Genomic DNA, 27,831 nt, shown 5'->3' with positions numbered 1-27,831 from the left:
AGCAAATTACGTCGGCAAAAAAATGTGAAAGAAACGAAACATATAGCAATCAGATGTTTGGAGTTTTTTCTGTGACTCTTGCCAACATATTTAGTATACGGACGGAGAAGAAGAGAGGAAATAAATTGAAAGTGTATTGAATATTAATAAATATTATAATTAATTTATGTAGAAATAATATTGTCAGTAATAATTGAAGTTAATATATCACCGCTATTTGTTACTGTTGCATTTAAGCACAATAGTTAAAAATATTGTTTTGTCTAAAAATGGAAACAAGCTCTATGTCCGGTAATAGGCCTACTAATCTTCGCACGGCATGGCTCGGTACGCCCGGGGGGCCCGTATCGCCAGGTACGGGCCCTGGTATCGCCTGGTAGGGTTTTATGATATATGATGTTATTAAAATGCTTTAGTTATAAATTTTAACATATATATTTTTTTTCTTTCCAGAAACAATTAGCTTATGGTTATCCTCTTGCTCTCACCCAGTCATTTGTATTATTTATTTATTTGTATTTTTGTATTTGATGAATGAGCAGCAAATAAAAACAAACAACAAATTAATGTTTATTATGTAAATCATTATTGATAGTTTCGTTTTATTTATATGACCAGCATCAACAAAATGATGTAGGCCTACATATTACAAATTACAAAATGCTTATCGCACAAACAATTGTTACAAAAATATATTTGAAATTAATTTTTAAGTTTAAAATAGTAAGTCTATAACGTTGGTACGCTTAAAGGGTAGCTCTGGGTTTACCATTTCCATTGCTTATAAATAAACCTATCAGGCCTAAACAACAGCGACGAACGAGAGACGTTAAATAAGCCTCTTTTGTACAAAAGCGATGAATGACTTTTTCGTTATGTTATAAGATTATAAGAATGTTATTTTATGTCTAAGCTAGCTGGTAATTTCAGATAATGAATACTCTGTTAAAGCAAATAATAATAAACTTAAATATTACCTTGGTAGGTCATTTTGTTATTATCGTTTGTGCATAATTAACCTGCAATGTTTTCAGTTTCGTTTATTTTTTTTTTTCAAATATTACATTATAGTTTGTAACACGAGTTAAAAAAAACAGAATCTCAAATTTAACGATATTAAGAAAAGAACAGCAAGTTCAATCTATAAACTATCTAGATAACTTCTACTTGACATATCTGCTCTATCAACGTTCACTTCATTGACTGTTGTCGTTCTGGTTTCCACATCATCATCCTTTTTGCCTAGGTAGTTATACATAACAACGGCGGGAACCATAATAACTAAACCAAGCAGTGTAAACCCTGTCGCTAAGTTGAATACAGGATGCCAATGGAAACTAGGTTGTGATTTAAAAAACGTCCAGAAGATTGCTCCACATGGGGTCACAAGAGATTGGACAATAACCAGATATATCGCGCCCTCTGCAAAGCGCACAAGTAAGATGATGAACAGATTTGCGAGGCAGTAGGAAACTATAAAAAGTAAGGACAAATAGGTGGCGCTGTGACATTCCGGGTCTTGACCATACATGCATTTTGCGCCATAGACAAAATGGTCCCAAAATTCCGAAGGATTGCTAGCCTGCAAAAAAAAGAAAAAATACACGTACATTACTATCTAATAAAATAGTATGCTTATTGTATTGTAGAGCTAAGGTAGGCCTATAATGTAAAACCTTATTTTTATAGATATATTTTAAAAAGAACAAAGTTATTATACTAACAGCACCAAATCCAGGGATAAAATCCGTCCAAAATAAAAGAAGTATAAAAACGAAGTTGTACAGTTGTATCCAGGCTAGAAATATAAACGATTCGGTCTGGAATAAAAATAAAAGAGAATTATTACACATGAGGGTGCAGAACGCACGTCTATATTGTCCGAAATATAGAATGCCCGCTATTTACACTTCTTGGTTCTCACTAAAGCGTGGTTCCCACTAGAACGCAACGTAGCGACGTATTGACGCAAAGTGATGTATTGCGTAATCATAAATGGGAACCGACGACGCAACAATGCTGCAAAAATCGCAGGTTTGATTTCACGCAGGCGGGGGCAAACACAATTATTGGAAGGGTATTTTCCCACTAGGAAGCAACGCAAGGACGTAAGCGCAACGTAAGCGAGTTGACCAATCACAAGCGACGGATTATTCAAACTGTCGCTTGACATTGGTCAACTTTGTTGCGTTGCGTTTACGTCCTTGCGTTGCGTTCTAGTGGGGACCAAGCATTAGACGCAACGCAACGACGTAGGAGCAACGCAAGCGAGTTGACCATGACCAGCGACAGTTCGAATAATCCATTGCTTGTGATTGGTTAACTCACTAAAGCTTGGTTCCCACTGTAGGACGTAACGCATGGACGTAAACGCATCGCAAGCGTGTTGACCAATAACAAGCGAGAGTTCGAATAATCCGTCGTCTGTGATTGGTCAACTCATTTACGTTGCGTTACGTCCTTGCGTTGCGTCTCTAGTGGGAACCAAGATTTACGTTGTATTACGTCCTAGTGTTGCGTCTCTAAAGCGTGGTTCCCACTAGCGACGTAACGCAAGGACGTAACGCAACGCAAGTGAATTGACCAATCACAAGCGATGGCTTATTCGCTTGTGATTGCTAACTGTCTATAACTTCGCTTGTCATTGGTTAAAACGCTTGCGTTGCGTTTACGTCCTTGCGTTACGTTCTAGTGGGAACCAAGCTTAATGGGAACCAAGCATTACGTTGCGTCCATACATCGTTGTGTGAACCATGATTAAGCTTATCCTGTGCTTATCGTCATTATCATCTTAATCATCAACATGATCTGACCAACAACATTAACGCAGATATGTGTGGCGACCTTAGTCGTTGTGCATAGCAATGTTGCGATAAGTCTATTGTTTTGTAATGTAGTAAAAACTTACGTCATCTTTCTTCAGCTCTTTCTCTATGACTACATTGAAAATACCAAGCGGTAGGAACCCCAGTGCAAATAGAAAAGGCCACATTACACGTGTGCCAGAGCTGCTCGATTCGGACAAACTGTCTGAAGACGATGACGTTGATTGGTCCACATCAAATATAACTGGCTCAAGTGAGATGAATAAACCAATCAAAACCACAACTGTACACACTAGACGTCCCTTTCCAACACCTGATAAAAGTTATATTTGTATTATCAAAATCAACATTGTAAAAATACGGTTTTATAGGTCCCGTTCTGCAGGCTAGTTATTGAGCCGGGTAAAGTTAGCAATAACACTGTGCCCATTATCAATCAATATTACTCAGGTAGTAACTGCACGGGCCGCATTATTTTTTTGCTATGAGGTTAAGGCAGAAATCATGTATAATTCATTACCTTAATTATTTTCTATTATAAAGAATTGCAAGATAGCTTGTCAGTTATTAGTTCATCGTCGTCCACAACTTGCATAATAAATCAGCTTTGTCCCAAATCAAATAAAATGTATTCGACCTACCTTTACGTAGAATTAAATATCGACACACTACGGTGAATGGAATAATTGACGTACTCAGCATGGCTTGTAGTTCTGGTGCCGTACGCGTAGGATCGCTTGCGTAAACCACTAATAGACCGTTCACCGAATTCAGCGCACCACAAAGTATCATTGTGCGCTGTGGCACGGAGGAACGCATCGACGAACATCCTTGACACCAACTATTCAGGAATACTATACTAAAAAATACAAACGGGAACCAGAACGAAGAGAGAAAAAGAACAGGGTATTCGTCCACTCGATTTGTACCGTTAGTGTTAGTTTTATCCATAGACTCGGAATAAAGCGGCAGACTGACGTTCATAGCGACGTTTGTTATTACCGTCATAACTGTCAAAAATACGTTCAGACCACGTTTGGAAATAATGGCCTGTTTCGGGCCTCGTATCGGCAAACGGTAGTCAAATGTGAAATGACTTTCTTTCTTAATTTCATTGTTGTTGGGCGGAAGAAGCCGAGTCGTCTCTCCTGTTTTTTCCATTTCGTGACATCAATGTGTGGCGTCGTCCGTATTGAGGCGTAACTGAAATCAGAAAAATAATACGGTGTAGATAAGTATAGCCTATTGAGTTATCATAAATCTAAAACAACATTAGGACTTAAGGAACAGTATGTTGAATACGTATAGGGCGCGTATTGTTTGCTTGACAAATAATTCTTTGTTGCAAAGTAGTCTACAAAACAGATTGTCCAGATAGTATTAGATAGGCCATGAAAAATAAATAGGCCTAGTAACAATGAGCACATAAGACCTAAGTCAAAAACTGCTATTGATAAATCTACAAAAGAACAACTGTCATTGTGACGTAATCACTGTCTTTGCTAAATCGGAACCATTGTGTATGTATCTTGCCTATAATGAACTTTCTAATACAAACATCGGCTAGCATTAAATTCCCATATAACCGATATCGTATTCTTAAGTATGTAATAACTTTTAAGTTTTTCCATTACGGTAGGCGTAATGTAGGTTATTATTTACGATTAGGTCTACTAAAGACAACCCTCCGTGGTCACAAGACCAGATTCACCGGTTCATGAGCGAAACCCATTCCAACAATTGGCCCATGGGATATAAACCGCGGTGTGTTTGTGTGTGGGGTGGGTTGACTTAATAGGGATATATCCCAAAATTAATTATTTAACGGGGGAATATTATGCACGCACTGGACGGCCTCAAGTTATAGTGTAACTGGTTTTGACCCACCTCATGAGTGAATTATCTTTCGAGTCGTCAACACTATCCCCTTGAACACTGCGGACTCTATACAAGAGTGTACTTTGAAATGTAAATTTACATAAAATTAGGAGACCATGTCGAGAAAGTTAACACGGGCCATGATCGGACAAAAACCAGTCGGGTTTTAACATAGCTAGCCTAAACTAGTGGGACGATATAATTGTTAAAACCACGCCCTATAGGCCTATAATATTGTTATAATAATTATCGTTTGTATAGCATACAATATTCTTTCTTTAGAAGTCTTACCTGTAGCAGCAGTTCGGCGTGCCGTGGTTGTTTATCGCTAAACTGTTGACAATGACAATCTCCTAATTCGTACCTGGTATTGTATACACTGATCGCTCACGTGAGTTGTATACTGATAGTTTACCTATGATGCAACCAACAACCGGATATACGGTAAAATATTAATACAGAGAGTGCACTATGACGAGTCAAGCATAGTAGGGTTATCCATGCTTAAAACTTAGACTAATTGTGTTTCATGTGACGCTTCATTCAATCATGGAGCTATAGCTCCATGATTCAATTATCTCTATAAACACAATATAGGCCTAAGTTTTATTATGCTAGAAAAATCGAACAAAACCACGGGACGACAGCACATATTTACTGTTTCGATGACAGGCGAAAATACGATTCCTGGTAAGCCTACGGAAGATCATGTGATAAGATACAGGCGTTGTTTCAATCAACTTTTTTTCATTTCACGTGATTGAAAACCACAAATAATTACGAAGTTGGTATTATCCGGGTTACATGAGCAATAGGAAATATCTTAGACATGTCCCGCGGATTATTAATTTCGATTATAAGGAACGCCGAGATTATCATAATCTTCAAACAATTAAACGAGATATTATAATATCTCTCTTATTAAACAAAATAAATAATAGGCCTACTGAGAATTATTAATTTAGGTTCTTGATTGGCATTCTTTTAATGTTTCTCGAATGAAAGTAATGATTTGTACGTAATTTTACATTTTTCTTGTCAATTGTTCTTTTTTACCTTTTTAAACCTTACGTTTCATCATTGTTGTATACATTTATGTGTCTATCTTTGCTGCAATTATTGAAGGAAATAAATGTTTATTTTGATTGATTGATTTCATCATATTATATGATAAAACCTAGCCCTAAGTTATCCCTGAGGTGGGCCTAAATTTTCCTTTTAACAGCGTCAGTTGTTCGGGATCTCTCGGTCTCCTACACTTTATCGCACTATACTATCGAGATAAATAGGCCTACTCATAACCACACGAAAACGGCTAAATTTATATCGTGATGTTCAATTGTGAGTAGGCACAAGGCCTGAGGAAGTGGTAAACCATGAGATCACATCATTCAATAGGTAAGTGATTGTAATTCATGCTTTACATGGTATCAACAAAACAATAGAAAGAATAGGTGTGTTTTGAAAGAGTCGCATCATTCTGTAATAAATCTTCAATTTTCCTTGTTTTGCGGTTTGAACTCAATAAGGATTAAAATGAAAACTACCTAGATCCATCAACTATTATATATAAATAAAGTACATAGTCAATTATGCATTGCAAATGTTGTACATATATGTAATTAGAATGATTATTTTAGTATAGTAAAGCTTTTAAGTAAGCGTATGGATTTTTGAGTTCGCGCCTTTTTAAGACACACCTTTTCATAACGTGATTCTATTGGTCAATTGTATAGACACACCTCTAAAGTAGAAAACGACATTTCACTATGACTGAAAAAACACATGGTGTTAAATTCCGTAAATTCCAATTAAATAACGAGATAAATATAATTATGTAATATAAACACCATTAGTTATTGTTTGTAAACAAAAGTAGCTGATTTATTTTTAAAAAAACTGAGTTGACCTTTGACATTGGATTATCGTATGAGTACATTTCATTCACATGTTGTGACACTTCCATTTCTCTCTCTCGGTTGTGGTTTATATTTTTGTTCATTTACCTTGCTAGGCCTAAGATAAGAACCTAAACAATGCTTCGTGTGTGTCAAAACCAAATTAAAGTGAATTTAAAAAGGTATAGTAATATTATTATTTGTTTTAATTTGGAAAAAGCTAGGCTTACATAGGAGAGCTAGGCCCAGGGCCTAGTAGGCTAGCTAGAGAGAGGCCTAGCCTACCTGACCTGGGCCTTTTTTAGTTCAGTAGTAAGTAGGACAGACAGTGAGTGGCCAGCAGGGCTAGGCTAGGTAGGTAGGACTAGAGTGCATATGCCTTAATAGTACTAACTAGGCTTATCTAGCCTCTAGTTAGGCCTAGATAGGAGTAATAGTATGACTATGTGTATGAAGGTCACCCACACAGATTGTCAATATTAAAAGAATTTTTAATTCTTCTACACCAATTTTAAATTGTTTTGTGTATTTGTTTTGCATAACAACATGTTTTAATATTATTTTGAAATAATTTAGGCTTCTTATAAGGTCGCAATCTACACTCTCTGTTGTAAACGAGCCTTGTAAGACATTTGCTAAAGGTTCTCCTGAAAGAGATCTGGCTCAGAAGGTTAGTGTTTGCACATTTTGACTGCCATAAATGACCGAACCCAACCACCTGTCATTTGTTCAGAGTCAACTATGGTTGAAACCAGAAATTGACACCTACCTACATACACCTGTTTTCTTCTTAAATCAGCTTCAATTAAACATCTCATTACAATTTGTTTTGTTTTTTTGGCCTATTTAATTTTAGTGCGTTGGGTTCTTATCAGTTGATCTCAATCTGCTCCCTAATACAGTGGTGGTTAATGAACCATCTTGGGTCGCGCCACTTTGCTAGGAGGTAACTTTCAGACAGTTAACACAAGTTTAATACAAGAAAACAAAGCAATACAATAGGTACAAAAGAACAATGTTAGAGTGTTAAGAACTATTTATTAGGAGACTATTCCCCTTAAAATAACTATGGTACATTAACAATAAGTATTGTATAGAAAAAAATCCCAAAAGGGCGGAGGCTGATACAGAAGGTAATAATAGAACATCAGATGTGTCATACTGAACTACGCCCAATAGGTAATCTGTTCCATAGGCATAGTGCGTACACTTAATCTGTTAAATATATTATATTTAAATTATTTCTATTTTTATAGCAATCTTCAAATATTGCACAAACAAATAAAATTAATAATAATGTTAGTAGAACTAAGGGTATACCAACTCCCTGTGTTGAAAAATCATCAAAACAAAGTGCAGTATAACAGTATGTAGATGCTAACTAGTACAATATGAATATATAATATATTACATAGAGATACTAATAATATAATATTAATTTTACATTAGAAAACAGAAATGGAAACCACATAGGTCAAATTCAACGTTTTATATGTGCTACAATCCTTGTCCTATTAGTAAAATGGACGAGTCCGCCAATACGGCAAAACCACGCTGGTGGTTTTCAAATAAACCAAGTGTTTTAAAACTATTTATGTAAAAAATCCTGTACCCTAATCTTAAATATATTTACATATTACAAATAAGTAATAAATACTCTTAACTTTCGTGAAAAAATTAAGCGTTTTGGATAAGTAGTTTTTCAGCAACTGTAATTTTAGTTTTAACGTTACGTTCTGACTGTTAAGGAAAGCTTTGTCGACTTCGAACATTTTCACCTATCCTTTAACACTAGCCGGTGACTGACAAACTAAAACACTGCTTCAAAAAAGGGGCTGTGCCGACGAAGTATCTGAACCAATCAAATTTTACTTTAGGTCATTAGAAAGCTTGATTGATTAGCTTTTGAATGGTGGAACAGCCAATATCATTGGATAACTAGGTCAAACGTTATGAACGTTTTTGTAAAGATCTCAACAAATTTGCAAAACAAGCCTATTCTTTAACACAGGGCAATTTTCAAATCGTCTAACTTTAAAAATCAATGCCGACGACGTTTTAAGTTTTTTTAAATTAAAAAAAACATGACATTGTAGGTACTTAATTAGGCATTACAATGTCGAAACAGCCATAAAAATCGGTCAATTAATAACAAAGTTACATTGAAAAAACTTTCAAAAAATAGCTGTTTTTCGGTGATTTCGTGCCGTTTAGCGGAAATCGCCCGGATTTTTGGGTACATAAAACAAATTGTAATGTAATGCAACTAATCTATATTTAGAGTGAGCCTCCTATCACAAGGCCCTTGGGTTTCTTCTTCTTGAGGTTTATCAACATTTAATTCATTACTCTTAATATTTCTACTTAATTACCATACACTTTAATGGTTTTTTTAATCGATGTGTATTACATTTAATGAATAAAACATATTTATTGATTGATTGAACAAAAAAAGAAAGAAAAAAAATTCATTTACAAGCTTATAATTAATAAAATATGGAATGTGTGTAAATAATAATCTAATAAATGAAAAACCTTATTGCATTCATTCATTTTACTCATTTATTTCCATCCATTAAATCCATTAAATCCATTAAAACAACGAATGATGAGTTTTTCTTTTACAATAATAAAGAATTGAAAGAAGGCTTAATCCCAAAAAGAAAAATCTGGTAAGACAACAAAGAAAAAAAAACAAAATTGAAAATTGAATAAAATTGTTGTACATTTTTAGGCAATTGATAAGTTGCAATCAACGTGTGAAGAAATACCATGTGTAGTGGGAGGTGAAGAGGTGCTTACGGGCGATGTACGCTATCAAGTTTCGGTAAGTGAACAGGAAGAGAAATCAAGGCATAGAAGTATATATGATATGATATAACATTTTTTATCTATTACCTCTACTTATTAAAAATGATATCTTGAAAGTTCCAGTTGTTGGTATCATTTTGGATCTGACAAATGCAAGATTAATAACAATATTATATAAATAATATTTTTATTTTAAATATTAGTCTTGTTTTTTTTTCTTAAGCCTTACAACCATCAACATAAAGTATGCAAATATCATTACGCAGACACTGTAAGTATATTCTTTCTAAATTTTGTTTTTTATGTTTGTTATTTTCTATCTATACACATGGATATTAAAGTAACTGGAATTGTACTGGGAATGTTTTAAACTAAACCTGTCATGTGAATCTTTGCTAGTATTTATAAAATGCTATTTTACAAACAATATAGTATGATATCACTCACGTTTCTAGGCACTTGTAAACAAAGCAATAAACTGCGCATTATCAGTTCGACAAGAATGGGAAAGGAAGCCAATAGCCGACCGAGTACAGATACTGATGAAGGCGGCTGATCTTGTGTGCACAAGCTACCGATATGACCTGATGGCAGCAACTATGGTGGGCCAGGTGAGTAATAAATATAGCCCATTTCAATAGCCTAATGGAAAATATGATTTAAAAATCCTTAAAAGTACATTCACATGGTGCTGGGTTGTTAAATAATGTAAAACCTATAGTGAATGGGATGATGCCGTCTTCAGTTATGTTGAAGTGTGAATGGAGGTATAAGCTTATTTCTACCATATTATCATTGTGGGTTAAATGCAGGCAGGGAATAGTTACTATTATATTGTGTTCTAATGTGTACCCTCTTCATAATGCTACCCTTGATGTCCATCTGCTGTGGGTACAGTACTTAATGAATACATATTCATTCTATTACCAGATAATTTTATTTACAGTTACGTTATTTTAAATAGGGAAAAACAGTGATCCAAGCAGAGATTGACGTTATTGCCGAGCTTGCAGATTTCTACCGTTTTAATTGCAAATATGCGATGGAACTGTCTAACTACGAGCTAATAAGTACAAAGGACAGCACAAACTCTTTAGACTACCGTGGACTGGAAGGCTTCGTTGCTGCTATATCACCGTTTAACTTCTCTGCAATTGGTGGTAATCTGTCTGCAACACCAGCTTTAATGGTTAATAACAATTTTATGAAACAAAATTTTGAGGGATTAACTGTATATTACAATATAAAGTTCTGTCTACACTATCAAACTAGTTTGACAAAAAAAAGTGTTACGCGCCCAAATATGGTAGTGATATGACATCACATTACCCCAGAAAGCACAATGACAGTTCTGGAATTTAACTAGGCTTAAAAGTAAAATAAGCATCGCTTATTTGAATAAATCCTACTCAATCAGGGTGCAATTGTTTCTCAACCTAGGACCTAAGACCTATGCATAGTATGTCATTGGTCATTGGCTGATTCTAAACTGTGAGTGAGGAAGCATATTCCAATGTCCCTGCAAGCCCAAAATTCCTAGGTCTTCGCAAATTGACAGCTCCACATTTGTCGTCCTAGTAAAACAAAACCAAAGTTTACAATCTGGTGCTATCAGATTTTACCAGATTGAAGGACCTGAAAACACAGATTTTGAATGTGAATTTTCTAACTTCACCAAACAACATGCAATATTGAATGTTCATATTAATTACTTTAGTATTGAAAGTCTACAGTATTTTGATTTATCAAATTTTAGGGTAACGTTGTATTGTGGAAACCAAGTGACACTGCAATGCTCTCATCGTGGTTAATCTTCAAACTGTTACGAGAAAGTGGTATACCAGAAGGCGTCATCAACTTCCTGCCAACCGATGGACCTGTCTTTGGAGATGCCATCACCAGCTCTGCTGACCTTGCTGCCATTAACTTTACTGGAAGTGCCAAGTAAGATGATGATGTCATGTTACTATGTCATTCAAAGAATAAAACAACTTTAAACAAGTTTATAAAAATGGAATGTATGAAACACCGATTAAACTACAGCAATCACATTGGTTGCATCCAATTTCCTATTTATATTGTATGTGTTGTGTAAATCTTTAATTATTGTTTGTTTTTAGAACTTTTCGTCACTTATGGAAACAAGTTGGTAACAATCTTGATACCTATAAATCATTTCCAAGACTTGTGGGAGGTAGAGTGCTCTTTGCTTAATCATTAATTTAGTTTATCCTTGAGAAATCTTTGAGAGCTTACGATATGTATGACATTACATTCATTCTTGACCTAGAAACCACCTAAACTGTGTTTAAGAATAGAGCGAGAAAGTATGTCTTAAGCCCTGTCTACACTATCAAACTCTATGTTACAAAAAAAATGTGATATGCCCATATATGGACATGATGATGTTATACCACTACCATATTTGGGAATATCACTACCATATATGGGCACATCACACTGTTTTTGTCAAACTAGTTTGATGGTGTAGACAGAGCTTTAGGCATTAGCACAATGAATTGACATTGACATAACCTGTTCCTACTGTTACACTGTAGGTTGTAAGTCGCAAGTTAAAAAGCGTGCTATTGAATATTTGCATTGGATGAACAACCACAGCATAAATAGTACTAATAAGTTTATTTTTCTATAATTATTTGATTTGATCAGAATGTGGTGGAAAGAACTACCATTTAGTTCACCCATCTGCTGATGCCCAGTCGGTCATTAATGGGTCAATGCGATCAGCTTATGAGTACTGCGGTCAGAAGTGTTCAGCCATGTCACGTATGTACGTTCCGGAGAGCTTGTGGCCAGACATCAAAGAAGGAATGATGAACATCCAAAAACAGATGAAAGTTGGTCCAGTAAGTGCAAAACATTTTCTCAAGGGGCACGACAAATCAGAGAAAGAGTTTCATGAATAATTCATGAGGCTGTATCTGGTAGTTAGGCTAGGCCTATAGAGACCTACCTGACCTGACCTGGCCTAGGCCTTGGCACAGACTGGGGCCAGCAGGGCTAGGCTAAGTAGGTAGGACTGTGGGAGACTGAAAGGTTTTTAATTCAAATTTCCTTTTTTTTCCCTTACAGGCTGATGATATGACTATGTTTACTTCAGCTGTAATTGATGCCAATGTATGTTAAATTATTTTTTATCATTAACATTTATTTAAACTTCAACAAACATTTATTGGAATTTTAACTTAAAATCAAAACAACAGTCACATTTTGTTTTAATAATTTTAAACACCTCATATATGCACTATAAATTTTATTTTAATAATTCTATTGTTTAATCGTTAACAGTCGTTCAACCGAATTAAAAGCTACCTAGATCACGCTAAGAGTTCCCCAAGTTTAAAGGTCATCGCCGGGGGAAACTGTGACGACAGCAAAGGATACTTTGTTGAGCCTACCATTTTAGAGTCTTCTGACCCAAAGGAGCGCATCATGCAGGAGGAAATATTTGGTCCAATTGTGACAGTTTATGTTTATCCTGATAATAAGTTTGATGAGACAGTAGATTTAGTAAACAACACGTCACCATTTGGACTAACTGGATCATTATTTGCCAAAGATGAGTAAGTTATTAAAATAAATTTCCTACAAAAAATTTACTTTTTTCTATATATTTGCTAGCTATAAGTATTTTTGATTCCAATCCAACAAGTAACTGGCCAATTACAAGATATACTATATTGTAAAACCAAGGCAATCTAACAACAGGACACTGAGCTTGCCTTGCCAAAATATGAACTCATAACAGTCCTTTGATCTTATGGCCGACTGCGACAAATACCAACAGTATTATGTACATATTCTCTGCGGCGTTCGGTGTCTGTTAAGGGGTGTGAAACTAATTGTGTCACAGCCACAGATGAACCCTTTGATCTCTGTAGCTGAGCATTCTGTTAGATTGCTGCCTTGTTGAAACTAAATCTCATTTGAGGCTTATGGAGTTTCAGGATCAAACCCTGGATCTTTGGATTGGAAGGCAAGCATTTCAACCACCACTAATACAACTACTGTATAGCCTTGCAGGGTAGGGAATTGTCATCCCAAAGGTCCTAAATATGTGTACTGTATTCTTCTAATAAACATGATTCACATTCGACCAATATAATATTGTAAACATTATAAATAATATGAATCAAACATAATTGGAAAATGAAAATGTTGCACATTTTAGGAGTAGTATGATCATGATTCCCAAGCATTTAATACACCTATGCTAAAATTAACTGGTCATTTCATATTTATATCTTATTGTTTCCATCAGAAATGTCATTCAAGTTGTTGGTGACAAGTTGAAACATACTTGTGGTAACTTCTACATTAATGACAAGTCTACTGGATCTGTTGTAGGCCAACAACCATTTGGTGGCGGTAGAACCTCAGGTAACAATTGATCCTAATCAATATGTTAATAAACAGCAGTTCTTTTAGAAACAGTGTTAAAGTATTCACAGGTTGTGTCTGAACAACTTAACTGGATTAACATAAGCCACTTGCTATGCCACAGCTTAGCTTAAAATTCTAATTACTCATCTACCATCTTTATGTTTGTAAAATACAGTCTCACATTTAAGTATGTAATATACTAACACTAATCCTATTATTTTTCAGGAACCAATGACAAATCAATAAACAGCAGTTCTTTTAGAAACAGTGTTAAAGTATTCACAGGTTGTGTCTGAACAACTTAACTGGATTAACATAAGCCACTTGCTATGCCACAGCTTAGCTTAAAATTCTAATTACTCATCTACCATCTTTATGTTTGTAAAATACAGTCTCACATTTAAGTATGTAATATACTAACACTAATCCTATTATTTTTCAGGAACCAATGACAAATCAGGGAGCCCCTTTTACCTGCTAAAATGGACATCACCACAGTCAATCAAAAGAACACACACTCCTTTATCTGAATGGAGTTACTCACATATGGAGTAATAGCTGACAACAATTAAAAACAAAAACAACCTTGCAGTTAAAAGGATAGTTCCAAGTATTTCAATTCGCTAACATGCCAAATAAAATAGTCAGCTGATGGTAACGGGTAACAATATAGCATTAGAGGTATTTGGTGAAAGGTGTTTTTAAGCTACAGGATGCATCCTAGCCAGATGCCTACCTTGTCATGAGAAGGTTAACAAAATCTGACCTAATTTTCCTTAGAAGTATTAAGTTTGTGATAAACTTATTTAGCTACATTATTCCCAGTGCTATGGCAAACCTTTTTAACCTTTTCATTTTAACAATGCGTCTAGAGGCGCAATTTTTCAAATTAAGTACAGTGAATAGGATTTTAAATGATATTTTAGCCTTATTAATTTATTGTAATAAGTACAGTATTATTTTTTTTAAACATGTTTTTGTGTCTGTATTGTTTAACAAATAATTATTACAAGATGCATGTTTTATGCTAGGAATGTTGTATCTAAAATGTTCCATAGTCCAGTTGGTATGTTAATGGCACGAGCAGGAGAGTCTGAAAATAAATTTTCAAACCACCCAATCAGATTGCTTGTAAGTAATTGTAGAACATTAGAATCGACCAATTATGTGTGCCATACCTAATTTAATTTTTACTGAAATATAATATTGCAATAATAGTTATATATTATTGTATTAATAGCTTTTGATTTTTGATATTGGACATTCTTTATATAATATACAGATGTGGTGGTTATTTACATATTGATCTATATAATAAAAGAAATTGGATTTTTCTTTTTAATTTTGGTATATTTTGTTTTGTTATGTGTTTCATTTTAAATTGGTAATAGGTGTTTGTGTACATGTGAGGACATTTTTTCCAACTGAAATAACATGAATATAATATAAAATGATATTTAGAGGGGGAAAAAAGTACATGGCAGTCAGGGTCAAGTCTAGCACTCCTTCAGTAAAATAAGGTTAAATAAATCATAAATTATTTCAAAATTACCTCATTATTCGGTTAATCAATAAAATGCCCCACAAAAAAAAAAAAAAAATATGGATAAATGGTGATGTTTCTATGCGTCAACCTTGGGTCCAGAAATTGACAAAGAGTAACAAACTTGTGAAAGCCTACCATTTCACAAACATTAATTATTATTCAATATTTAAATAATAGTTAATTTGTATATAGCACATATATATAATATTAAATATTTATTTTAAATATCCATACACATTATAAAATGGATGATTACATGGTCATTCTTTGCTCATTCATTTTTGCGACTACATTGTACATTTTTGTGCATGTCTCTTTGTTGTCCTTTTCTGCGAGTACATTGTATTTTTCTGCGAGTACATAGTACCTTTCTGCAAGTAAGTAAGTTATTATTTTTTGCCTTTCATACATATTATGTAGGCTTTTAATGTGTTGTAAAAGATGAAAAATCTTTTTAGAAAAAAAGTCTTCAAAAAGAGGTAAAAAAAACAACACCAAACGAGTCAGACTTTTGATAGATTTGTTTTATTCTTGCGCATTCAAAATTAGCGACAATGCCATCACTTTCACATTATAAAAACAACTGTTCATCATAAGAGAACAAATTCATCAAATCATTTCTGCAAGATATTCAAAACCAAAGCCATGATAGTTCAAAAACAATACCAGACTGTAAAGCAGAATTTAGAAAACAACATAGAAAAATTTGATTATATAAATTTTCTTAAATAACTGAAGTCATACTGGTATCTAACCAATTAACATTTTGAGTAAGTACCAGTTTTTACAGTTGGTTATATAAAATAATATACTACATTGTGTCCAATAAATCGACAAAAGAGTTTCTCAATGCTTCAGACTGCCTATTTCACACAGGAGCGGATTTAGGAACCATTAATATTATATGTCAGCACTCTCCCATTTGAAAAATCCTGCATCCACCCCCAATTCCAATCATTTACAGGTGATGTACAGGTATACTGTATGTTATTCTTAAAGTATCGTATATGAAAAATAACTTACACAAAAGTATATAAATTACTTTAGATTAAAACTTCACCGATGTAATAAAATTTAATATACAGATTCAATATACTATATGCACGCTATGTGTAAAATATATAAAAACAATTAAAATATATTGCACAAACAAATGTAAATAAACAGATTTAAAGTTAAGAACCATTTTAGAAAATTTTAGATATGATATTACGCTTCCTTGCTGGTGTAGTGTGGGTGAGTGGTGCCACATTCTGTGGCACTTTTTTAAATTCATTACCTAGTTTTTAGCATACCAAACCAACGGGTAACAAAAGCAATGTATTGCCTTGGGGTGAGAAACATGTAATAATGTTGTGTTTTTAAAAGATTCTCAACAATTTTTATAAATATTTAGGGACCACCATATCAAAATGATTCTACTGCAGTAATTCTGGTTACTGTTTATCCTGCTTATACAATTATTTATCAAGATTTTTTTGGGTAATCTTGAACATCTCATATAAAGACCATGTTAGAATGAGGAAGTCAGCAACAGGATCAAGAGAGCAATTGGACCATACAAAGACCTGCTATCAATTGTGAAAAGAAGAAAGCTGGAGTGGTATAGACATGTGTCGAGATCCAGTGGGCTGGCCAAGACCATCCTACAGGGTACCGTACCAGGAGGGAGAAGGAGAGGCAGACAGAGAAAGAAGCTGGAGTGGTATAGACATGTGTCGAGATCCAGTGGGCTGGCCAAGACCATCCTACAGGGTACCGTACCAGGAGGGAGAAGGAGAGGCAGACAGAGAAAGAAGCTGGAGTGGTACAGACACGTGTCGAGATCCAGTGGGCTGGCCAAGACCATCCTACAGGGTACTGTACCAGGAGGGAGAAGAAGAGGCAGACAGAGAAAGAGAATCAAGGAATGGACAGGTTTGACCTTTGGTGACTCACAACGAGCTACAGAGGACAGAGACCGATGGAGGAGGATTGTCCAAAAGTCAGCAGTGGTGCCTCAACAACCCTATCAGGGGTTAGGAGACAGAACTGACACTCTGATTACAGTAACTGCCGCATACATAAACCTATAACTAACCTAATAAAAATGTAGTTACTGCAGTAAAAAATGTAGTTACTGCAGTAACTGCAGTAGAATAATTTTTATATGATCCCTTATTTTCATACAACATAAATGTTTATATTCTACTGAAGAAAATACAAGGTGCAAAGAGTTTGTATTTTTCAAATGTTAGATATTAGCAACTTGTTTAGACTGTCCATTGATGGCAAAAAATTGGACAGTTACGATCTTATGGATTTGTCCAATCAAGAATTCCGAGTTTACATAGTCGCTCTTAATAATAAGAACATATAAAATACTTAATCTAACTAATAATATATTTATATAGATATATATGAACTTTTATACAATTCAATATTTGTTTACAAATGTAATCCATAAAAAGAAATTACTATACAACAATAGTACAGTATACTTGAAAGATTAAAAATTGGCATTTATATCCATTAACAGTTTTTAATCTAATTTTTAATTTTCAAAAATATTAGTATTAAGCTATAATCAACTATACATAACACTTCAACAACAAAACTGTTCAATATAAAACATCTTTTTCTATTAAGAGTTAGTACTTATATCCACAATCAAGTTGAACAAAATGTTCAAAAATATACATCCTTTTTCAAAAGTATGGGCAATGTTCTTCTATGATATTAATCCAAAAAATGTAAAAAAGGCACACACATCTCTCGCATCTCTCAGAGACACATCAATTTATATAATCAGTTTGCACCATATCAAAGACACATATATGTATTTTTACTAGTTTACCATATATCCTCGGGTGTAATCCCACTTCGGGTTTAATCCCACCCCCTACTTTATATCTGATTTCACAAACAGGCATATCCTCGGGTATAGTCCCAGTATTGACTTTTGGTCTGGATGTATAGGCTTTCTCTAGCCAGTTCAGATGAGTTTTTACAAGAATGCTTACCAATAATTTTTTTCCTGAACCAGAGTTTTCCCCGGTATAGTCCCACCCCAAAGTCGGCCCAATTTCGTGATATAGTGGGTGGGATTACACCAGAGCATATACATTAATAATTAATTTGTTAGAAAACCCTATGCTCTATATGATTATGTTCCAAATTGAGCAGTTTATCTAATTTCTTGTGTATAAATTTATCTAATCTGTACCTATCAAAGATACAACTAACATAAACTTTTAGGAGAAGGTAATAATGAATACAATTAGAAAAAAATTTAAGGATAAAAAAGACTCCCGGCATGACACCCACGTGAACCATAGATATATAGTTTATGTATCCATGCATTACTTTATGTACCAATCTCTGAATATAAGCTGGAACAAACTGGAAAAACTAATAACACCAATATAGACAATACAGCAATGCATGTGTTTCCAAGTTTATAACTGGTGTGAATAGGATCTATTCCTAATATTGGTATTAAGATTGACATTAAACTGTTGTATGTGATTGGTCAAAATGGTTGATACTATTTTTCTATTCTGGAGTTAGGACAATGCGAACAGATGAGAAATAGTTCAATACATTGTCCCCAAACATCAATATTCTTTAGACATTGGTTAGAAAATGTTATTAAAACTGGCACTTTATCTAAGAGCACATGGAATACAATGGCAGTTTCACAAGCCATGAAGGAAAAACCCTCCATGCACAAACTACTTCAATGATCTACATCAATACTGTTTATCTACTCATCTAATTTTCCACAAACATCTAGTTAAACCAACCGAATTGTCCATCCAAAGACAATGGTCTGCCCATGCAATTGGGTCTTCATTTATGACCTTAATCGGCATGTGGATCTTCTAGAACAGCACCTATACAAATGTGGTTTTGAACAAATTATCCACAAGTATCCTATAAGAAACTACAAGCTTGAATCTGTCCCATTTAAAACATATACAATAATGATGACAAAATGATGTAATTCACAATTAGAGCAATTATATCTTAGAAACTACAGATTTTCCTAATATACAGTAGCTGACCAAAAGCTGTATAAGGAAGAAAAATGCCAATGACATGGTTACGATGTCAGTGACATGGATACAATGTCAGTGACATGGTTACGATGTCAGTGACACGGTTCTGATGTCAGTGACATGGTTACGATTCCAGTGACATGGTTACGATGTCAGTGACATGGTTACAATGTCAGTGACACGGTGACAATGTCAGTGACATGGTTACAATGTCAGTGACACGGTGACAATGTCAGTGACATGGTTACGATGTCAGTGACATGGTTACGATGTCAGTGACATGGTTACGATGTCAGTGACATGGTTACAATGTCAGTGACACGGTGACAATGTCAGTGACATGGTTACGACAAATACCATTACAATTTGAATGGAGAAACAATTAAGAGAAAATCAATTTCTAACCTAAACACGCCTTTAGCCAATAACTCACATGAATGAAATATTATCAACGTATCATTTAGAAGTACAATAACAAATATATATATATATATAATTTATATATAAAAATTTACAGACACAGAATAAATTCGAAATTGCCCGGTAATATAATAATTCAGCAATCCAAACTATGAAAAAAAGTTTGTATGCAAAACTTAGGTCTGTAAAAAAAACACTTTTGAAAAAGTTATAAAAATCACCTTAGAATTCTGACCTAGAAATACGTATTTATAACTGAAACCAATTAGAAATTACTCAGTAAAACTTAGAATTAGTATTTTCAACACAGTATTTTCAATAAAAGCTATAAGATAAATTATATAATAAGTATTATAAATATACTAAATACAAACTCTGCTATTATATACATTAAGCAATAAGTACCACTGTGTACTTTTATACATCTATATAAAGACTTGTTTCTTTCAATAGATTATCTAGTAAAGCACACCTTAAAAACTATAGCCTTAACAACTTTCAATAACCAATATTATATTCATAGCCCATATATACATTCTACTACCGGATCCTTTCAAACTATGTTTTACTCAATTAAACATTATATACATATGTTTTCCAGATATCAAATACTGTAGTAAACAAATTATATAAAACATGATACTTTATAAATAATATTAATTAGTTAATATACCAGACAATGTACGACAAGTCGTCTTGCCAGGAGAAATTTAAACATGTTTGAAGTTCCAGCAATGACCTAAAACCTATGGCCAACGCTATCTCAAGATCTTGTCGAGATTCAACTCAGACAGCACCGACGAGTCAAGACGTTCCGTTGGGCTTTGTCGTACAACGCTGTCCGAGTTGGCCTTTACACTTTCCTTTATATCATTATTTTATTTGATCTTGAAAATGATTCTATGAAGGATCGAAATGTTGATCTCTCATTTTGTCATCAAATAATGTACAAAAAAAATCTCCATTTTACAAAATGTCGCGACAACCGCTGATGTTTCATTTAATTACCACCTACTGTGTAGTTTTTTTGTTGTTAATGTTCATAAAACTCATGAAAATTATGAGAAAAAGTCTTCAAAAAGCTGCCATTTGTACAAAAAAAATTGAATAAACCACAGAAGAGTAACACTTAAACTGTTCCCTTCTTCAACTAACAATGAAAATGCTTTAAATGTTTTAAAAACTCAAACTTTCAAATTTCTCTTTGTCAAATGGAAAATCAGTATTAAAAACAGCACTGTACTTCCACTTTTCAAAGATTTTGTTCGATATTTATAAAATTTTATTATAAAATTAAAAAATATAACCCTATAGCATATGCTTGATCAAAAAACAAAAGACTTAGAAAACATAAAATGGAATGTACCTGTACACAGAAAAAGTTTGGATGGGGAGAGAAGTTATTTAAAGGTGTGTTCTTACGGCAAAATTCCAATTGGTTGATTTGTTTCTGTCAACCCTATTCTGGAGGTACGAGGGGTCTCAGAGGTGTACCCTTAATAGGAGTTCTACTGTAGTGCATTGGAGTACTTTATAATTCACTTTATTCACTCAAATAAATGTGAAATGAAAAATGTGTTTATTAACCAAAGTTATCATAGACTAAGTGGTCTATTTATGAACGACAATGCGATTGAGCAAATTGAGAATGAGCAAATGCGATTGAGCAAAATGCGATTAAGCAAACTGCGATTGAGCAAAACGCGATTGAGCAAACTGCGATTAAGCAAACTGCGATTGAACAAAATGCGATTGAGCATACTGCGATTGAGCAAAACACGATTGAGCAAAATGCGATTGAGCATACTGCGATTCAGGTTGTACAGTTTTACTGAACTCTGCCAGTATAGACAGAGTTGACACAGTCTGAATAATTAAGTCTAGTTAAAAAGTAGACCATGTTTTGACCAATTGAGATTCGGTGTGAAATCGTAAATACGACAGAATATTTGTTTTCACTGGAATATTCCTGGAGATTATTGAATCTACTTGGAAGAGGAGAAAATTAAATAAACTTAAAAACCACTCGAAATCAATGCAAAATCACACACATATAGGATGTAGATACATATATAAATTATACAATTTTAAAAAGTTATTAAAATATAAAAGTTAAATTAATTCTCTCACTACAATCCATAAGAGTTATGGAGAACTATGTTTAGCAGAATCAAAAATGATTCTATTGCATTCAAATTATAGTTAGTTATAATAGTTTTATCAGAAAGTTATGGTGACCAATAAGACAGACGTACTGTCCACTGACAACAGCTACTTGACCATCAAGAACATACTGCCCACTGACAACAGCTACTTGACCATCAAGATCACACTGCCCACTGACAAAGGATACAGCTACTTGATCATCAAGAACGTACTGCCCACTAACAAAAAATACAGCTACTTGACCATCAAAATCATACTGCCCACTGACAAAGGATACAGCTACTTGATCATCAAGAACGTACTGCCCACTAACAAAAAATACAGCTACAATTGATCATCAAGAAGGACAAGTATATCCAACCAATCAAAGTTGATGTGGTGTTGGTCCAATGTGTGCAGTTGTTTTACCAAGATTCAACCAGAGGAAACTGTTCTGCACCAAGAATCAACCAGATTAAATTGTCCAGTCTTGACTTGTTTGATCACACACTTTTTGATCTGAGATGAGAAAGTAATTCTGAATTAATACTACAGAAATATTTTTCTTTCATGTCTTTATAACATAAACAAGGGGGAAATAACCAGGTATGGCAGGGATAAAGAGAAATCAGTATTATAGGAAGTTAAAAAAACAAACTAAAATCTTTGTAATTAAATTTAACCATTGTATACTATAACATTAAAAAGGACCTAATTTTTAATACAATAAATACTGTTTAGGGCGATGGAGAAACGTTTAAGTAAGGTAGTTTTTAAACTGGGCATTATTCGTCTGGCTAGTAGTACTAAATCCAGTCTGTATTATCCCTATTTTGGGCTTTGCAACAAAATCAATTACAACCATACAGCAGTGGAACTGTAGCTATGTGGTTAAAATGCTTGCCTTCCAATCCCTAGGCCCAGGTACATATAATATAAAATAGTTTATTCATCCTTTAATTGGCAAGTTGCTCGCTGTTGGATGCGTATGAAATATAAAATATAAAATAAAACAAACAAAAAACAAGGTAGAGCCAACCACTATTCAGGAGACACTCATTAGCGAATACTTTGTTTGGTTCTAAAGGTGACCTCTTAACTGAAGTTATACAGTATTTGGAAAGTTCCAAAATATACATACAAAATATAGTAAACAGAAATATATCAAATGAAGTACAGTAACATTCCCAAGTAATAACAAATTTATCATTTGTGCTAATAATTTTGTTAAAAAGATGCAATTTTCTTTTAATGCAGGAAACTCTTTTACAATCATTGGTGTGAAAAAGATCAAATTTCTCATTTGCTAACTCATTTTGTGATGGATGTGTATGTACAGGAAATGTTTCTGTACTAATAATATAAATATAATATACAAGATGAAATTACAAAGGAAAACTAGAAAATCCAATAATTATAATATTTCAGATACAATGAAAACAATTATTGTTTACAATTGAGGTAAATCAAGAATAACGGAAAAGCGTGCAAAAACTTTAAATGAATGAAAAGCATCACAAGGGCTTAACAAAAAGTTTTATTTTTATTTTTACAATCAGCAGTGCATATTGCATTGAAGAGTGTTTTATAGGCCAATTTCTGTGGCAAAAAATTGAGTAATAGTTTTCAATTGAAAGAAAAGATAAATCGCAATTCAAGGTGTTTTTTATGCATAAATGTCATACATTTGCTTTTATAACTGTGATTAATTGTTAAAGTAGTATTATATATCCACAATTGAGTAAATAAAGGAGCAGGAGAATTATTAATTTTAAGATGCAAAGATAATTGGAAGATATGTAGACTAAAGTGAATAATATATAATCAAACTAGTTTAACAAAAAAGGTGTGATGTGCCCAAATATGGTAGTGATATTTCCAATTATGGTAGTGATATGACATCATCATGTCCATATATGGGTACATCACATTTTTCGTCACATAAAGTTTGATAGTGTAGCCAAAGCTTTAAGTTGGCACAGGAACAATATATCAAAAGCCAAGTTTTATAGATTTAGTTGCTTTCATTTTATAATACTCTTTTTAACACTGTTTTTAATGCTATTTCAAATAAATATTAATTTAATACTTTTCAGTTGTAAAATTCAATAATTTCTAGAAGCACACGACACCTATATTATAATCATGTTGCTGATATTCTAATTCTAACACTATTGATATTTACAATGATATATGACACACAGATACAAAATTTACATAGTATAGGAATCTAAAAAAAGCATAAAACATATAGGACAATATACACATCTTCTTCAGTTCAATGTAATTTCAAATTTTCAGAAATGAACAAATGCTTTTTTTCAATGATGTCGTTTAATTAACTCTGGATCTTGATTATAACACCATATTTTGTTGGGATTGACGGAGAGGTTTGTCAACATTCACACGTTTTATTTCTTTATGTACCATACTTAGATTTGAATAAAAATAACTCTATATACTCTTTGAAATTTTAAAACATCAATTAGTCAGTGGTTCCCAATCTATGGAATGCAAAATACAATTGGGGAATTCACCCAGATTTAGGAGTACATAATAAAATTATTAAAGACAAGTGAAAATCTTCTGCCCTCAGCAGTAACCAGTTGTGAGACTGGGGTCATGGCATGCAGTAATTATAAGGGTAAGGGTCAACAATCTTTAACCAATTGGGTCACATGAATCCAAAATGTTGGGAACCACTGAATTAGATATAAAAGCACAACTGGATTACAATTGAATATAACATCTTCAAAGACAAATAGTTGCAGTGCACATAGGGAATACTAAAACTTACCAGTCTTCCAAGTCCCAAAGTGCTCTTTTGTATAAACATTAAAAAGTAATTTAAATAATACTTTGTTTCTATTTATCACACAATAATTGATAACTTAAATAGCCATATATTATATAGATATTTTACATTCAGCGTTACAATTTTGCAACATCGGTTCTCGTCAGATCACCAAAGTTAAGCAAGGTTGTGCCCGGTTAGAGCTTGTATAAGAGACTATCTGGCTGTATATATGGAGCTGGAGTCCCATTAGGCATTTGAAATCAGCACTGCCGACTCTTATGGCAGTCCCTATTATTTGTCTCAGATGTATTGGCTCATGCCTTTCATCTGGTCAAGGTGGGCACTGGGTGAGAGAAGCCCCAATTGCTTAATGATAGGATCAACCAAGGTGCTTTAAACTGTCCTGACTTAGTTTCATCCATCATTCAGATAAATTTAAGACTAATTACAAGTCATTGTCGTTGTGTAAAAGAGGATCAGTGGTTTACTGTGAAGACACCTAAATAGCAATGGGCTGTTTGTACCTAGTTCCTCCATGCATACCAAAGCATGGAGATTTGGAGAAAAATCTTTTCATAATTTAGCTTTTATTAATTTCAATTAGAAAAACTGGTTAATTGATAGCACAAGATTCATTTGTTACCGAAAGTATTTGATTTTGAATTTAATGATAAATATAATCAAAATAACAGATAACTTCATTTAGAGTAGAACCCCTATTAAGGGGGCACCGTTGGGACCCAAAAACATGAGTTGGCTAATAGTGTTAAAACATACAATAATTACCTCTCAATCGATTCAGAGGAAAGTGTCACCTTAATGGGGGTGTCCCAAAGGAGGGGTTCTACTGTAGATGTTAATGTTCAATAATCTATTTTCATAAGTGCTAATGATCTATTTACCTGTTTTGGCAACGCTTCATAAATCTTTGAATCTTCCTCGCAGCTGACTGTTCACGCTTCATCTGAGCTAGTCGTCTGAAAATTATACAAAAATAACAATTTAATGACTTAGTATTATGAAATTATGATGATATGAAAAGCTGTTTATTATCGATATTTCATATTATTGCTTCATATTTATTGCTAGGAGAACATAAAAGAAAATCAATTTTCAAATGCTATTCAGTAACACTATAAAATCAGCATATTTCTTTCATGATGGTTAGCTAGCATACTACTATATACATTTATATTACAAAAGACTATGATGGTAAAAGAAAAACAACAAAACATAAATGTAAGAATAATAATGTATAATATGAAACATCTATTATTATTAAATATTAAATTAATTTATATTAGAGTTTTAAAGTAAAAGCTATATGTTTTAAAATCATAACTTTTCATTTTAATCACATTTGTGGAAAATCCACCACTTACAGAATGGAACATACAAAAGGAAAACAACAACATAACAGCTTTTGAAGAAATAATATTTAGTTCTAGAAAGTTGGGTGTGCGCCATTAAAAAGTATAGTGTATGAATTTTAATTATAATTTTTATTTTATTTCATTTCAATCACATCTGCGAAAAATCCACCACTTACAGGATGGAACATATAAAGGGAAAACAACAACATAAGAGCTTTTGAAGAAATAATATTTAGTGCTAGGAAGTTGGGTTTACACCATTAGAAAGTATAGTGTATGAATTATATTAGGGAGTTTTCGTTTGGAGACAACCTAGGGCCTACTTTACAGTTAAATAGCCGCTCCATAATCTCTTATCTTTTCTTCCTTATATCTTTTTACTTACAAATTTTATTTAATTTATTTATATTTTTACTTAAAGATGTATTGTCCCTTTGACCAATTAAAAAAAAAATTTTTTTTTTAAATTTCGAAAAAAAGTGGGTCATTTTCAAGTATCATAATAGTTATTAACTTTCACCAAAAATTAGTAAAAAAAAAAAATTATTTAACCAAAATACATACATTTTTTTGTTCAAAAAATAACTTTGACTTCCAGTCAAAGTTTTCGATCAAAACATATCTCATAATGCAACGCGCTTGTTTGGCTACTCTGTACGCATAATCATAAAACTTCCTCGCGATCTGTGTGAAAACACCTTCTCAACCGCAACGAGTTGTAAACAATCCTAATTAGCATCATGTATAATGCATACTCATGGTTTGAAATCTTTGTTTACTTTCGCTTGTGATGATTTTCCAGACGAAATGTAATCAAATTAATTTACCTGGTAATTACGTAAACTTGTTGTTTTTGGCTCGAATTTTCGACTTAAAGTGAATACCTTTAATATTACTTTGATATGGCCAATTTAAATTTAGAATATTTTTTTTTTCATTTTTTGTGTTTCAAGGGACAATACATCTTTAATGTACACAACTAACGATCAAATAACAGTTTTCTCATCACATCATACAACGTGCATTTCTATCCTAACAAATTTGTCAAAACTTTGAGTTTGAGTTGAAGATAGTCAGGTCTCGGATCCATTCTATTGTCGCCACAAATTGACTTCTTCTTCAGTACTCTATGAATGGATTATTAGTTGGGAACGCTAGTTGACCATACCCAGTACCGTTTTGATCGTACGATTAATCGGGAAAACACCTCATGACGGGAGAGACTTCCTCATTTGCTTCTTTGACAGATACCTTTAATTTTTTTTAATTATTGTCTTTTATTTGTTGTTGTATTTTAACAAATGAATAAATTTAAAAAAAAATAAACAGACGACAATATGCATATGTTTAACTTGTTGCAAACCTAAAGCTCCATATTAACAATCCGGGTTTTAATTTCATTACCTGAACCGTTGTTGGATGACAATGGCAGCGTGTCTACTTCGTCGGAACTTCTCCTGCTCTCGGTAGGCACGGTAGTGGCTTTGAATGATAATGGCTGCCTCCCGACTTTTCTTGAACTGTTTGTAGTTGTGGTATCCACGGAAACGGCTCTGGATGACACGAGCTGCATCAGTCATTTTTTTAGTCTGTATGCAGGCATACTGTATAAAATATTATTTTAAAAACAAAATTTAATCAGTAAAAATTATTCAGAAACAAAAATATAATTAGAAATTAGAATATAAACTTAT

General features: G+C 33.4%; 3 protein-coding genes across 5 annotated transcripts in view; 1 reads left to right on the top strand and 2 right to left on the bottom strand.

The window, feature by feature from the left end:
• Nucleotides 1–623: 623 nt before the first annotated feature.
• LOC144858923 (crt homolog 3-like) lies at nt 624–5,140 on the bottom strand. Its single transcript, XM_078715073.1, has 5 exons — nt 4,995–5,140; nt 3,467–4,028; nt 2,909–3,138; nt 1,725–1,820; nt 624–1,582 (listed from the first exon to the last, which is right to left on the bottom strand). The coding sequence occupies exons 2-5, from the start codon at nt 3,984–3,986 to the stop codon at nt 1,142–1,144; spliced, it is 1,287 nt and encodes a 428-aa protein (XP_078571199.1). The 5' UTR covers nt 3,987–4,028; nt 4,995–5,140; the 3' UTR covers nt 624–1,141.
• A 1,506-nt stretch (nt 5,141–6,646) lies between these two features.
• LOC144858921 (delta-1-pyrroline-5-carboxylate dehydrogenase, mitochondrial-like) lies at nt 6,647–15,158 on the top strand. 2 transcript variants are annotated; one of them, XM_078715069.1, is made up of 13 exons: nt 6,647–6,783; nt 7,178–7,271; nt 9,336–9,428; nt 9,636–9,683; nt 9,868–10,023; nt 10,377–10,601; nt 11,169–11,356; nt 11,533–11,606; nt 12,083–12,279; nt 12,506–12,550; nt 12,722–12,996; nt 13,695–13,813; nt 14,259–15,158. In XM_078715069.1, exons 1-13 carry the CDS (start codon nt 6,740–6,742, stop codon nt 14,369–14,371), a joined length of 1,671 nt encoding a protein of 556 aa, XP_078571195.1. In that variant the 5' UTR covers nt 6,647–6,739; the 3' UTR covers nt 14,372–15,158. The 2 variants fall into 2 exon arrangements, with proteins under 2 accessions (XP_078571195.1, XP_078571196.1); XM_078715070.1 differs by lacking the exon at nt 14,259–15,158 and adding an exon at nt 14,042–14,155.
• A 7,240-nt stretch (nt 15,159–22,398) lies between these two features.
• The window catches only part of LOC144858922 (calmodulin-binding transcription activator 2-like), a 41,161-nt gene continuing 35,728 nt past the window's right edge, over nt 22,399–27,831 (bottom strand). For both annotated transcript variants that reach the window (XM_078715071.1, XM_078715072.1), the window contains exons 20-23: nt 27,542–27,741; nt 25,667–25,741; nt 24,765–24,788; nt 22,399–22,486 (exon numbers count right to left, since the gene is read on the bottom strand). In XM_078715071.1, coding sequence (XP_078571197.1) covers nt 22,486; nt 24,765–24,788; nt 25,667–25,741; nt 27,542–27,741 — 300 coding nt within the window. In that variant the 3' untranslated portion in view covers nt 22,399–22,485. The remainder of the gene's footprint in view (nt 22,487–24,764; nt 24,789–25,666; nt 25,742–27,541; nt 27,742–27,831) is intronic.

This window comes from Antedon bifida, chromosome 2 (assembly GCF_963402885.1).
Source record: "Antedon bifida chromosome 2, ecAntBifi1.1, whole genome shotgun sequence".
NCBI classification, from domain to species: Eukaryota; Metazoa; Echinodermata; class Crinoidea; order Comatulida; family Antedonidae; genus Antedon; species Antedon bifida.
This window is presented reverse-complemented; position numbering and strand designations above follow the sequence as displayed.

Bases quoted from the DNA above. Each gene is read 5' to 3' on its own strand.
- LOC144858921 (XM_078715069.1), top strand. From the start codon at position 6,740: ATGCTTCGTGTGTGTCAAAACCAAATTAAAGTGAATTTAAAAAG. The intron at 9,684-9,867 runs GTAAGTATATTC...TCACGTTTCTAG, and splicing joins AATATCATTACGCAGACACT to GCACTTGTAAACAAAGCAAT. The intron at 11,607-12,082 runs GTAGAGTGCTCT...TGATTTGATCAG, and splicing joins ATTTCCAAGACTTGTGGGAG to AATGTGGTGGAAAGAACTAC.
- LOC144858923 (XM_078715073.1), bottom strand. From the start codon at position 3,986: ATGGAAAAAACAGGAGAGACGACTCGGCTTCTTCCGCCCAACAACAAT. The intron at 3,139-3,466 runs GTAGGTCGAATA...AACTTTTATCAG, and splicing joins ATATTTAATTCTACGTAAAG to GTGTTGGAAAGGGACGTCTA. The intron at 1,583-1,724 runs GTTAGTATAATA...TTTTTTTTGCAG, and splicing joins TTATCCCTGGATTTGGTGCT to GCTAGCAATCCTTCGGAATT.